The sequence below is a fragment of the Medicago truncatula genome, chromosome 7 (genome assembly GCF_003473485.1).
Source record: "Medicago truncatula cultivar Jemalong A17 chromosome 7, MtrunA17r5.0-ANR, whole genome shotgun sequence".
NCBI lineage: Eukaryota > Viridiplantae > Streptophyta > Magnoliopsida > Fabales > Fabaceae > Medicago > Medicago truncatula.
In genome coordinates this window covers 41410557-41424563 of record NC_053048.1, presented here as the reverse complement: position 1 = coordinate 41424563, position 14007 = coordinate 41410557, and the positions used below count along the sequence as shown (strand labels likewise).

Sequence of the window (14007 nt, the reverse complement as noted above, 5' to 3'; positions counted from 1 at the left end):
GTATCTCATGCGTATCCTGCACTGATACCTTCCCGATATTTTCCGATACGTATCAGAAGAGTATCCGAAGATTAAATTTTAATTTTTTAAAAATAATTATTCGATACTTCCCGATACGTATCAGGAAAGTATCCGATAATTATTCTGCACCTATACCTGCCCTAATAATTCCCAATTAACATTAAATAAAATAACTTAACTCTTGAGTATAGTGCTTCTTTTTTGGATCGATATAGTATAGCACTAACAATGTTTCTTTTGGATATAGTATAGCACTTATGGTGCTTTTTTTTGGGATATATTGTGTATGTAATTGACTAATCGTTACTCTCTTAATCGTCAATATTATTTATATTTATGTTGATGTGCTACGAGCCTATGACTGATTTCTTTTGTTTGTTAATATGTTTGCATATTAAAAAAATGGTTATAATTATATTGTACATTTAATTATATAATTTTTTTATTAACGTATCTCAGCCGTATCGTATCTTGATTTTTGAAATTTTCCCGTATCAGTGCAGTATTATATCTCGTATCCGGGCTTCACAGGTTTGCAGTATCAAATGTGAACTCCCCTTTTTTATTTAAAAAAACAAAAATCCTGATTTTATAATATTAATAATTGTTTTCTTCTCTTGCCTTAATTTGAGTTTCCAGTTTCATTTTCAATAATTTGCTACATACAATGTTTTTGGGTGACTAGACCAATAGATCATGAACGAGAAAAAATATACTGTGTACTAATTAATTAACTTGGACAGTTGTTTTTAATATATAATAATCTTCTTCTTAGAAGAATATATAATAATCTTAATACATATATTTAATATATAACATAATATTTAATAGTTAAAATAATCTTAAATCACGTTATTGCTCAAGCTTGACTTTAAACAAATGGTATTGTATATTTTCCTTAAAAGCTTGTTTGATGTTTGACCCTAAAATATGATTTTAATTTCATGTTTTTTCCTTGTATAAGTGGTTAATCCAATGATAAATACCCCCTCTCTAGCGATCATGAAATCACACAAGTTTATTTCTCACTAAAAACTTTGAAATCTCTTCTTTCTTTTTTTTTTTTTGCTTTAAAAAATGTCTGAGGACAAAAACCTCAAGCGCAAAATGATGGAGGACCCTGTGCAAGAGTCGAAATCGGAGAAGGAGCCAAAGACAACACCACCAACCTCTGGATCGGATGGTGGTGATTTCTTGACCTTGAGGCTTGGCGGTGGCACAAATCCCACTTCCAAACCCTTGGAGAAGGGTGAGCATTCAGGTTCATCTCAAAATGCTAATGTTGAACCTCCACCTGCGCCGCAAGTGAAGGAATTCTCTTGTACTTATTGTGACAAGAAATTCCCCACTTCTCAAGCGCTTGGAGGACACCAAAACGCTCATAAGCGTGAGCGTGTCTTCAAAAAAATGGAAGAACAAAGGAGAGAGGATGTAATCGATTCAGCCCTAAGGTATCAATCTAATATCCTTCCATACCCTTATCAATTTTCAAGCTCTCCACACTACCAAGGGTATTCATACTTCCGTGGTGCTAACCTATCCAACTCAATTGGTGGCCATGTGAATAATTCATTGCCTTCTTGGCTTGGTGGTGGTTCATCTTCTGGTGGCTATGGAGGGATGTATATGCCAAATACACCTCCTGCATCACGATTTGTGATGCCATTGTCAAATTCATCCCTTGCAACACCACAATTTGGGATGAATAATTTATGGGGTGGAGGTCAAAATGCTGCTGCATTACCAACTCCACAAAGATCAAACGCTGTGGGTTTGGCACTTTTAGCTCAAGCTAATCAAACCCCTCCTCCATCTTCTGAGGGTGTAGAAAGAAATTTCATTGATCAAATTCCTTCTCATGATCCTATTGAAGATGAAGATGAAGATGACATAAATGAGGCAAATCCCAATGAGGAGGAACTGAACTTGGAACTCACCCTTTAAGAGTTTTATCTAGCCAATAATAAAGTACTAGGAACATCTTGTGACATCATGTTTTCATGGTCACAATAGTTTAATTTCTTTTTAATTGTTATGTTGTTTTTGTTTTTTATTTATTTTCCGCATATCTTTATGTACTTTGTTTCATGAAATAATCAAATCTATGTATCCTTTATAAGTGTAGACTTTATTTTTCAAGTAGATAGATTACTGTGATCTTTTCGCTATGATTATTCATTTGTCCAAACATGTGCCATCGAATTTCGTAAATTAAGAATCCAATATTACGACTAAATTCATGAACTAATTTCGAGTGAAAGATTATTTTAGGGCTAAATTGCAAGGTTCGTAGCAAATTAACATGCAAGGTTGTAGCAAATTAACAGTAATAAATATAAAAGTGTATTTTTTTTTCATCCTTACTTTATGGCGTTCTCTTTAACGAATGAGGAAATAGATTGAAAGATAATTAGAAAAGAATTTAATTCATTTAAATAATTATCATAATAAATATTTAACATATGGCTTGTATTAAAAAGGAAGAAGTTGGGAAGATTTTTATTCAAACTTTGATTCATCCGATGTTTACTACAGTTTAATTTATTTCCATGAATAATTTTTCATTGTTTTTTATGTTTATAATAAATATAAGTTTGTAGATAGGATCAAATGATGATTCATTTAAATATAATTTTTTGTATATGAACAAATATGTTTAAAATAAAATAAAAACTATATGTACCATATATTATGTGTTTATATCTTATAACTTTTTTCTAATGGCAAACAAACACAGTAGAGATCTCTTAAAACGAGTTCAAACATATACAAATAATGAGTAGAAAAAATACTCAAGTCAAACCAATCAATTGAGTTCAATTGGTTAATGAGTTTCACTAAGAACGAATTGTTCAAAAAAACTTAAGTTTGATATTTTAAGAGAGCAATTTACTGTTAGACTATACTTACATCTCGATCGAAGTTCATACTATTAGAGTTTTTTCCGAAAACCAAGGATAAACACGCAAAAAAAAAAGTACACAAGAGTGAAAATTAATTAATTTTCAACAATTTAATTACTGACTTCCATGTATTCACTTAATTAATTTTCAACAATTTAATAACTGATTTTAATTCTCATTAAATCTTCATCCATCAATTTAACGAATCATTACTTTAGTTGTCTACGAGGAGTATGCCCGTGCATGTGCATGCATATATGTCAGCTTCGTTTAAGATTTCTCTCTCTTATATATTTTATATTCTTTCTTTCACCTTAACACTTTCAAACACATATACTCCATTTGATTTAATGGATCATGCTAGCAAAAATTTTAAGAACATTGTTTAAGTAATGTATAAAAAGAAAAATTTATCTTGAAAATACAGCTAAAAATTTGTTATATTGATAACTAAGTCATTTTCTATGCATGGAATATTTGTCTCTTTTGATTCCCCAAATAATGTCTTAATTATTAAAGGTGTCTATTAGCATTTTCCTAATTTTATATAAAAATATGTTTTATGATAATAAATTTTAAATTAATTAAAAGACTGTTTTAAGGGAAATTAATTTAAAAATTGAGTGTGAATGGAGTATGTCCATAAGGGAAATTATTTTAAAAAATTTATGAAATATTTAATATTGGTTGACTAATTTTTTACTAAATATACAATAAAATGTTTAAATTATTTACATACATAAAAAATCTTTGACTTTGTAAATAATTGACTCATTTTAGTCAATGATACATACCAAATGCCTACAAAATATAATAAAAAAATGTTAACAAAACTTTAAATAAAAAATAGGTTTAAATGCAATTTTGATCCCTTTAATTTAAATTTTGTTAACTTTTGATACCCATAGTTCTAAAACCAACTTTTTGGTCCCCCTATTTAAAAAATCAAAGAATTTTTTTGGTTCCCCTCCTCTCTGGATGATGTGTCACACTCATTAATCATTTGACACGTCATTTTCATGTCATTAATTTAAAAATATCTATTAAACAGTTGAAAAATTAGAATTTATAAAAAAAAAAATGAAAAATGTCTAAACAAATGAAGAGCCCTAACTTAGCAAAATCCCCATATTGATGACTTGATAATGTTACGTAGGATCCACATCATTAATAAGCACGCCACCTCATCTAATGTGAAGGGGTACCAAAAATTTCCGTTGACTTTTTAAATAGACCAGAGACCAAAATGTTGGTTTTAGAAATAGGGGTATAAAAAATTAACAAAATTAAAAATAGGGAGATCAAAGTTGTATTTAAGCCTTAAAAATAATAAACCTATCACCGTCAATCAAAAATCTCCTTGTGTCTGTCTATATCTAATTTTTTGATATATATATATATATATATAGACACACTCCATGTTAATTTTTTGTTTCTTTAAGGTTTGAGTTTTGACACACATATTAATATTATGTAATAAATGAAAAATTTATTTTATTTTGTTTTTGTAAGGGCGTAAAGAAAAAAATATCATTAATCATATTTGTGTTTCCTAAAGAACAAAAAAAATTGGAGAAAATTACAATAAATACAAAAATGAAAATAATTGGTAAATTTTACTTAGAAAAAGTAACTTTTAAAAGTTTCAATACATTGAATGCACCATTTTTAAGACAAAATTTCTTCTTTAGACTTCTTAGCAAGTGTCATAAGGGCACTTATTAGCATTTTGAGTTTTTCTAATTACACCATGTTTAATCCTGGTTGCACCCCAAAATGACAAAATTACTCTTCCATAAAATTAATTTTCAAAAAGCATCTTCCTTTTTTCTTGGTTACACCCAGTTTAAGTAGGTTCATGTAAACTGAGTTTAAGTGTACATACTTAAACTCAGTTTAAGTAGGTTATGTAAACTAAATTTAAGTAGATTATGTAAACTAAGTTTACATGAACCTACTTAAACTGCATTTAAGTTAACCTCAACAATGTAAAACTGAAACTGTCGTACAGTGCAGTTGAACAAGAAGAAGAAAATTGAAACCAGCGTTATTAAAAAAGAAGAAAAAATTCACTTATTTATATGCAATAGAGTATGAATGAAAGATGTTTTGATTCACTCTTTAATCTTGCATAGAGATTAATTGAACATCAAGATTTTTTGATCGTTGGTGGGTGAAAGAGAGTGGAATTTTAGAGTGACAATGAATGAAATCAAGATTTTAAAAAAAATTATATAAAAGGACAATTTTGATATTATCAAAAACTTTTTTAAAAAACTGGGTGTAACCAGAAATATATAGGGTGTGAATAGAAAAACTCTAGCATTTTCCATAAAAAAAAAAAAAAAAATGAGTGATGAATAAGGTAATATATTTTTATCATTTTTTTTTTAAAACTGAGTATCCAATTTAAGAACCGACTAATTAGAGTGGATCAATCTTACCGTCCACTTGCGAAGGCCCCATTTAAAGTCAAAGCTTACTCTGGCTGGGACTTTCCCACCGAAATTGACACCAAGAGGAATCGAACATGAGATTTTGAAAGGAGCAAATTCCAAGATCGCAAACCAACTATACTAAACCAACCTCAAATGGATTTATTGTAATGAATTTTACAAAACGGATGAGTTTATTGTAGATAAGGACCGGTTGTTCCTTAAAAAAGGACTGATTGTGATAATTTTGTAACACTGCCACATTGCTAAGATAAAATAGTAGTTATAAAAATCACAATATCTTCCCTTGAAATTCACGAGGCTTGGAAAAGAAACTTTTCTAAAATTATTTGTAGCTCAAAATATCCACTAATTAATAAGGTAAGGGTTCCTCCTCTTCTGTAAAATTTTCACTCGAGGGAGTTCAGTGCATATCTCAAGCCTTCATTTGTTTTTAATGCATTAAAATTGGAGATGGTATTAAAAGGAGAATGTTATCCGGTGTCTCATGGACATTGGTTAATCATTCAAAATAAGTAAGTTTTTAAGAAAAAATTGTATAATTATTATTTGATTAAAAATGACATTTTATATTTTCAAGACAAACTATACTTAAAGTATCTATTGTCTCACGAACTATACTTCAAATTTCAACCACGTTGCTATTAAAAAATTCTGATTTCGACAAATCCTGAGTGTCCTACAAAGATCCTCACTCTAGACATAAAGTTTCAAAGCGATGAAATATACATAAAATTTTAAGATTATGGCTAGGCAAAAAATTATGAAAATATGTGCACAAGTGTATATAAGTAACATCAACTAGTACACATTGATAGAATTTACATAACTAGTTGATCCCATTACAATTTGAATCACCGAAATAAAAAATTTACATAATCACACGTTATAGAAACCACTTAGTGTACAAATCTATTTTGATAAAGAAAGACAAATGCAACAAAGACATAGTTGCAAAATGGAATGGATGGCATTAGAAGCTAAACCAATCACTATTCCATCTTTGTCATAGGGTACTTCATATCTACACGACCTAACCCTAATTTTTTTTTTTTTTTTTTACAATATTAATAATGTACAATCAATTATAAGCGACAGTGATTCATCATCTCTTGCTTTGGTTCCCTATCTTCCTTGATGTTCTTTCAACTTCTTTTTCAATTCTTACACTTCTTATCCTCAAAAACTCCAATCACAAACATGTTAAAAATCTCCAAAAACATTTCCCATTCACCTTTGTTCATGTCACCAAAAGAAATGCCACCAATTCCACAACTAGTCTCTCCTTCATCTTCTTCTTTTCCATTCTCATTGTTGATACTAGCCTTGACTTTCAAACAAATATTTTCCAATTCACTTGACGATTCATCGCCGCTGCGAAATTCCCTTGTCATCATCTGTCCTATATCAGCAAGATTAAGGCCAGCAGCAGCAGCTTGTTTCAAGAAAACCGTGCAAACGATAAGGACGCGAATAGACGATTCTCTCAATGAAGGAACCTCGGATCTTAGAATATCAGCATCTTTGAAAGGATCAAGGTTTGAAATATACTCAAGTTCTGATTCAGAGAAAGGAATTGAGGCTTGTGGCCAATGCAGCCACTCAAAATAAGGATCATCCAACCACTCAGGTAAGCAAAAGCCGTGATCAATCGGAACAAGATCGGCGACAGCAACGCCGTTACCAAAACTATTGTGATCATGTTTCATAACAAGCATATTCCCTGCATGTCTATCAAGATTCATAAGCCTAATGTCTAGAATACCAATTTGGTGAACAGAATCAACTGAAAAGAAAGAAGGGCCTAACTCTCCTGCATCGAAACCGTGACCAACAAAGCGTTGGAGTGAGGCGAGTTTAACTGTGGCAGAAGAATCAGAGAATGTAGCATGACAGAATTTAACTAAAGCAGTTGGAGGCACACCAGAAAAGCCTCCATGATCAAGTAGATAAGCAGCTAATTCTCTTATACCAGTTTCACCGATTCGAATAGAGCGCTTTAAGCCCGGTTGACCTAGCATTTCATGAGTAGTGCTTTTTAACCCTTTCGGATTATTCAAGGCAAAAGGTTCTTCGTCGACTGGCTTTGCTACAGCAATGTTGTTACCATTTTGGTTATGAAAGACATAGGCACCACCAAGTCCACTAGGGAGAGGAATAGGTTGAATACCAGAGGCCATAGCAACTGCAACCTCGACGACTAGAGTATGTACCGGAACTCCACTTCCACGGACGATCTCAATCCTCGGATGAGGAGGATTGTGATCTTCTACCCCGGTTAAGGGTAGACATGGAGTGGAGAAACTGCGGTGAATATTATCGGCTTGAAATGCTAGAAAAGTAGTTTGGTTGAGTTCAAGAATGTTGTTGTAATCAAGGTGACCAAAGGATTGGAGTTTGCATCTTTGGGATCGACTAAATGGCTTAAATCCATGGTGTTGTTGATCAATGGCTACGGCCATTTCAAACAATCTCATCCAAGTGAGAATAGCAGCAGTGCATTCCAATTCCCCTCACAACAATGTTAGTTTTCTGAAGGCGATGATGACATCTGCAATGTTCAAAAACAATCATTCAAGTTTTTAACTCTTCTCTAAAATAGGTATAACACTAATATAGTATCTAGAAAATATTCAAACATTTATTATATCATTGAACAATTACTACTAGAAAACGTGTTTAATGTAGCACCAACATTTCTAATCAAAGACATGTTTGGTGTTCGTATATGTTGTAAATGTTTCATAACAAAAATTCATATTAAAGGAATGAAACACATGATTACATTCAATTTTCTCACATTACTATTCGTGTTTGTGTCGGTGTTTCTTAAGTATTTATCTTTTCTTTTCATACAAGAACATCGACAACAAAAGTAAACAGATATAGTAACAAATTTCTTACTGTGTATATTGATTTTAGGGGTAAAAATCAAATGCTAGCTGGACTCATCGCTTACACTTTGGATACCAAATTAACAGAAGAGCAGGCAAACTCTGCATATTTTTTCTTGAATCCCTTATTAACCTGCAAATTTCCCCAAACACAAAATGTAAACAAAACCAAATATTTGCGATTTTATTTCTCACATCATATCCATATAATGAAATACATAGGGAAACATAAACTGATTCAACAATCACATGTCTCACAAGCATCTAGAAGGCATTCGTTAAATTGTAACGAATGCCTTCTTGATCAATTTTAAAATGCCGAAAATAATCGCAGTACCATAATGATTTCAAAACAAAACCAAAAGAGAGAAACATACCCTGAACACACCGTTAAAAGGTATTCAGGGAAACAAGAAGCAACGGGAGCGCGAGAGAATCAAACCGTCGCCGAAGTAATATCGAAATAAAACTCGACTTTCACTCCCACTCTCCCACCGTTAATATCCTTCCTTCCCTACTTCTTCTAGAACACAAACAAACCCTTTCAACCCTTCCACCCTCTCCTCTTCATATCTTTCTCCTCACGTTATTTTTGTTACTATTTTTGGTTATGTAACCACCATAACGACATTTGGCATATTCTCTAACACAAAAGGTAAATTTAATTTTAATTTTGTATATAAATATGAAACGTTTTAATTTAGTACTATTAACTAACTAACAACCTTTAAACTGTTGTAACTGCTATTTATATTTCTTGGCCCTATCTGAATGTGACAACTGTTGAGACCAAAAAATAGGTTTTGGTTAAATCAAACCTCTTGATTCATTGACTACATATTTGAATTTTTTTTTCTTCTTTTTTTAGTTTGTGGTCGATGAAAAGTCTTCAATATAAAACTGCTCTTGATTTGGTGCGATGAAACCGCCTGATACTCTGTCTAATGAACACTTTTTAGACTTTTAGGGTTTGATTGATATGCACCAAAAAAAGAAGAAAAAAATTGATATGTATGATACATTTTTTTTCTTCTTACGATATGATATATTTTTTTTTAAGGAAACGATATGTTGTTAATCAATTATAACCGTTGGATCATTAATTTTAAAAAAATTGTTAGGCCATAAAAATAATAGTTGAGTTTAGTTGATATATCTATCATAACAATTATAAAATGGACGATTTGTGATTTATTGACAAAGTTTTACACGGACACTGCATTAAAATTTTACTTATAGCTTTTATGTGTTACATTTCATAAAACTGATTGTTAAATATTAGTTGAGACATGGGTATTCAAAACATATATTGGTAGGTTTATAAAATTTGCAGTTTTATGTTATTGACATGGATCTTGTGAGATTGCTAGCAGTGTCATCCTTTTCTTTAGTGAATTTGTATTGAATCGGTGTAATCTATTAATTTGAAAAAATAAATATCATTTAATTTTTAGGCAAAAAATATTATAACTTATATTCTTTGTTTTTAGTTTTTTAATTCGCTGAATCAGGAGATAGGACATACATTGCAAGGGAAAGCAGCGACATCACAACAACCAAACCGCGTTCTGGGTCGAGTGTCCCAAACTAGGTAACTGATCAGCACAACAATTGCCTTCTCAAAAAATGTGGGAAACCTGAATACCAAGAGAGCGTGCATTTTCCCAACGATTTCGAAGCAAAATCGGCACCAACGAATCCAGCGAAAAACGAGTAAGGAATCAAGAGAGAAAGGAGCAACTGAGAAAATTTAACATACAATTGTAGACCTTTGGATTAAGAAAATAAATGGTTGGGATTTGGTATCAATGAATCCGTTGACACCTAGTGTCAACGGATCCTGACTATATATATATATATATATATATCGTGTTTGTTACATTTTTTTAATATTGAAATTTCTTTTTATCTATTTGCCACATGTGTTATATGTATTGAAATTGATGGCATTTTGGGAGAGAGAAAAAGTCAATGCAAAGAAGCTGAAAGGAGTTATTTTCTTATATATATATAGTATAGATATTGATGTACCTTTATGATAATATCGCATTTTGTTTTTAACTTAAAAACTTTTCTAATGGATTAACTCAAAATATTATCATAAAGGTACATATATAACAATACTAATGAGTTAATTTAAATCCCAAAATTAAGGGCAAGTTTTTTAAAGGGCACTTTGAAATAATAATTTACCGGAAAATTAATATAAAACAAATATTTAAATACATTTCGTTAAAATTTAAAAGTCAAATAGATAATAGATGACATGTTTGATAACTTGAATTAATTTCTATTTCTACATTTAATATATATTTAGAATTTATAAAAAAAATAATAGAAAAAAATTATTTAACTCAAATATATGAGATTTGATATAATAAAATCAAAATTTACAGCTGAATTTATTAAGTGGTAAATAAAATGTTTATAGACATTGAATTAAATGACTTAGAAGCTCTTCAGATTCCTTGCATGTGATTCAGTTGGTTCAGGATCCACCGAATATGTTTCACAAATTTAGTAACTTGATTAGCTTAATTAAGATTAAGAATTGAGTCAAGATTGGATTGTTGATTTGTGTCATACTCTTCGGGAAGGCAACTCTGCTGCTGATTGTTTGGCTAAGTTAGGTGCTAAAGGTTCTAAGAAATTAGTGCTTTTAGATACAGCTCCTCCAGATTTATCTTTCACATGTTACTTGTTGATGCTCTAGGCATCTCTTTTGTTAGGCATTAAGTTTTCTTTTTAGTTATTTTTCTTTTTCATTTCTTTTTTCCGTTTGTAACCAAAAAAAATGACTTAGATTTTAAATTAATTTAAAATAAATGTGAACATGATTTTTTTTAATTAATTTAAAATAAATGTGAACATGATTTTTTTTATTATTTCTAGTGAAACTTCTATATGATAAATGGGAACATAGTTAATTTAGTATACCATTGTTGTTGAATTTTACTTTGTTTTGACTGAATATTGACATTTAGTTAAAAAATATTACTTTCTTAATAAAATATTATAAATGTTATGCAATTAATGTATATTACAACAACTACTATAACTTCTTTAAAATAAAAGCAACTACTATAACTTATTCCTTAAAAAAATAAAAACTACTATAACTTATGTAAATTCATAATATGATATATTAAATATTATGAATGTATATATTACGGCCCAATGCATTTAACTTTGAAATACAAGACATTTGTTAAATATTATAGTAAGTAAGTATATATAGTATAAAATTCAATAAAAATAATTTAGTGAAATTCATTCAGTATTGTTTTATGTTGGTTTAAATTTATCATTTATAATAATGTAATTATTAAATAATTTAGTTAAAAATATAATATGTTTAAAAAAGTTAAAAATATAATATCTTAAATATTAACCTAAATTTTTAAATTTAAAATAATATATATACATGATAATATCAAAACTTTATTCGGGATTATTTATGATGTATAATTGACATATATATCCATAATGGTTCAGAATGAGTATATCCATTAAATTTCATTAAATTTTAATTAGGGGAATAAATGAAATATTCATCCAGATGTCCTAGCTCAACTGGCAAAATGCCAAAATTGTTAGGTCGGATGTCATGACCGGGGTTCGAACCCCGGTACCTCCACTTGTGTGTGTGAGTTTATAATGATTTTGTCATTTTATCTATCTACCAAAAAAACAAAATGAAGTATTCAACGTTTTGACTCGTCTTTATTAGGGGTGTACCCTACAGAGGTTGAATTGGGCTGGGTTTGAAGAAATCTGCTGTCCAACCCGTTCAACTTGCAACGGGTTGGGTTCGCTACCCAACATGTATTTTTCACTATCAAACCTGAACCAAACCAACCCCAGATTGTAAATGGTTTGGGTTCGGGATTATCACTCTAAAATAAATAAAAAAGATGGAATTTTTTAATTTAAAAAAAAAAATTGCGGTTTAGAATGAGAATCTATTGTAAATAAAATAAGGTTGGGTTAGATTCATAATTGTTTTTGGTTGAGATTAACATTTCAGATAAAAAAAATAGACATGTATCCAGAAGTCTTAGCTCAACTGACAAAATGCCGAAATTGTTAGGCCGGATGTCATGATCGGGGTTCGAACCCCGGTACCTCCACTTGTGTGTGTGAGTTTTTAATGGCTTTGTCATTTCGTCTATCTACCAAAAAAAAAAAATAGACATGTATTTTTTAAGTTTTTTACTTAAAATAATAATATAATAATTCAATACTAGCAATTGGGTTCATTGGTCCAAAAGCTTAAACTCAATACACGAAACAGACTTTACGGGTTAGCTCAGGTTAGACCTATAAATGATTTGGTTTGAATATTTAGCAGGTAGGATCAGTTCGGGTCATCAAGTTCACGAGTCGACTCGCACCATGAGCACCCTTAATTGCTATACTATAGGCAAAATTCCATCAACGACAACCAATCAATTAGGTTCAAGTAGTTAATGAGTTTTACTAAAGGACGAATCGTTTGGATGAAACCCTAGTTTCATTCCTAGGTGAAACAATTGTTGATCAGACTATATTTACCTCACAGTCGAATTCTAGATTACCAAGACACACTTCTCCTAAAAATCGGAGGATTAACACCCAAAAATAAAATCCATCAATGACTATTAACTTAATTTCAATTGCCAAAACATGTCATTTATCTTCTATTTTTAAATTAGTTTTTTATTTAAAAACGTCAATAATGTTGCCAAAGTTCATTTTTCATACGTATATGTCACTAAAAGTCTTATTTATTTATTTTTGGTCAAGTAGCCTAGTGGTTAGAGCTCACACAATTTAATTGTGGAGAAGTGGAGTGTCCAAGGTTCGAACCTCGGCTCCTGCATATAATATGCAATATCCCTACCAACTGAGCTAAGTTCATGGGGATCACTAAAAGTCTTATTTAACTATTCAAAAATATAAATTACATCCCTTAAAAAAAAGATAAATTACATCTTCAGTTCATCAAAACTAACATAATCTTTTTAGTTTTTATTTACGATTGTGGCTCCGTTGTTAATGCATATCTTTTTTTTTTTTTTTTGATGTCCGAGATTTGAACTCTAGACATTGCATATATTATGTATTGTCTTATCAAGTGAGCGGAGTTCATGAGGACTGTTAATGAGTATCTAATATTGTCTACATGGGTGCTGAAATATTTTTTATGGTATATCATTTAACCTTAGACAAATTTATAATTGAAGTGGACCAAGAATGAAAGTTGATCAAACGATATAAACATTTTTAAATGAGTAACTAATTTTATGTAACCAAAAAAAAAAATTAATTTTACACAAAATATATATATATATATAGGAAGGGATATATTGACTCCAAGAGTAAGTCTAAAGACTTACTCCAAATTTAAACCCTTCATCTTAATAATAATTAATGGTTATAATTGATTTTTAATAATCCCTATGGTATGTTCTTTTCACATCTTCTTCCTGATTCCGACGGCAAATAACATGGAGAGATTGATTTTGATACAAACATGTGTGCCTTCAATCTAAAAGAATTAGAACCGTTCCACTATTTTATCACTGCTACAAATCATTATGTATAAGAAATTGGTTTCATAAAAAATTTCATTATGAATAATCGAACACATCATAAATCCACTAATTTGCAATCAACGACTTTCAAACAGTTTTTTTTTCTTCATAAATTGGTGTAGGCTTCTTTAGAATGTTTCGTTCAAATATTGAATTG

At 30.3% G+C, this 14007-nt stretch overlaps 2 protein-coding genes across 2 annotated transcripts; one reads left to right on the top strand and one right to left on the bottom strand.

Annotated features, from left to right (window-relative positions):
* The first annotated feature begins 1098 nt into the window (after positions 1 to 1098).
* LOC120577075 (zinc finger protein GIS) lies at positions 1099 to 1965 on the top strand. The gene has a single exon (XM_039828000.1). The coding sequence runs from the start codon at positions 1099 to 1101 to the stop codon at positions 1963 to 1965; it is 867 nt and encodes a 288-aa protein (XP_039683934.1).
* A 4572-nt stretch (positions 1966 to 6537) lies between these two features.
* Positions 6538 to 7842, bottom strand: LOC120577074 (phosphatidylinositol 4-kinase gamma 8). The gene has a single exon (XM_039827999.1). The coding sequence runs from the start codon at positions 7840 to 7842 to the stop codon at positions 6538 to 6540; it is 1305 nt and encodes a 434-aa protein (XP_039683933.1).
* Between the last annotated feature and the right edge of the window lie 6165 nt (positions 7843 to 14007).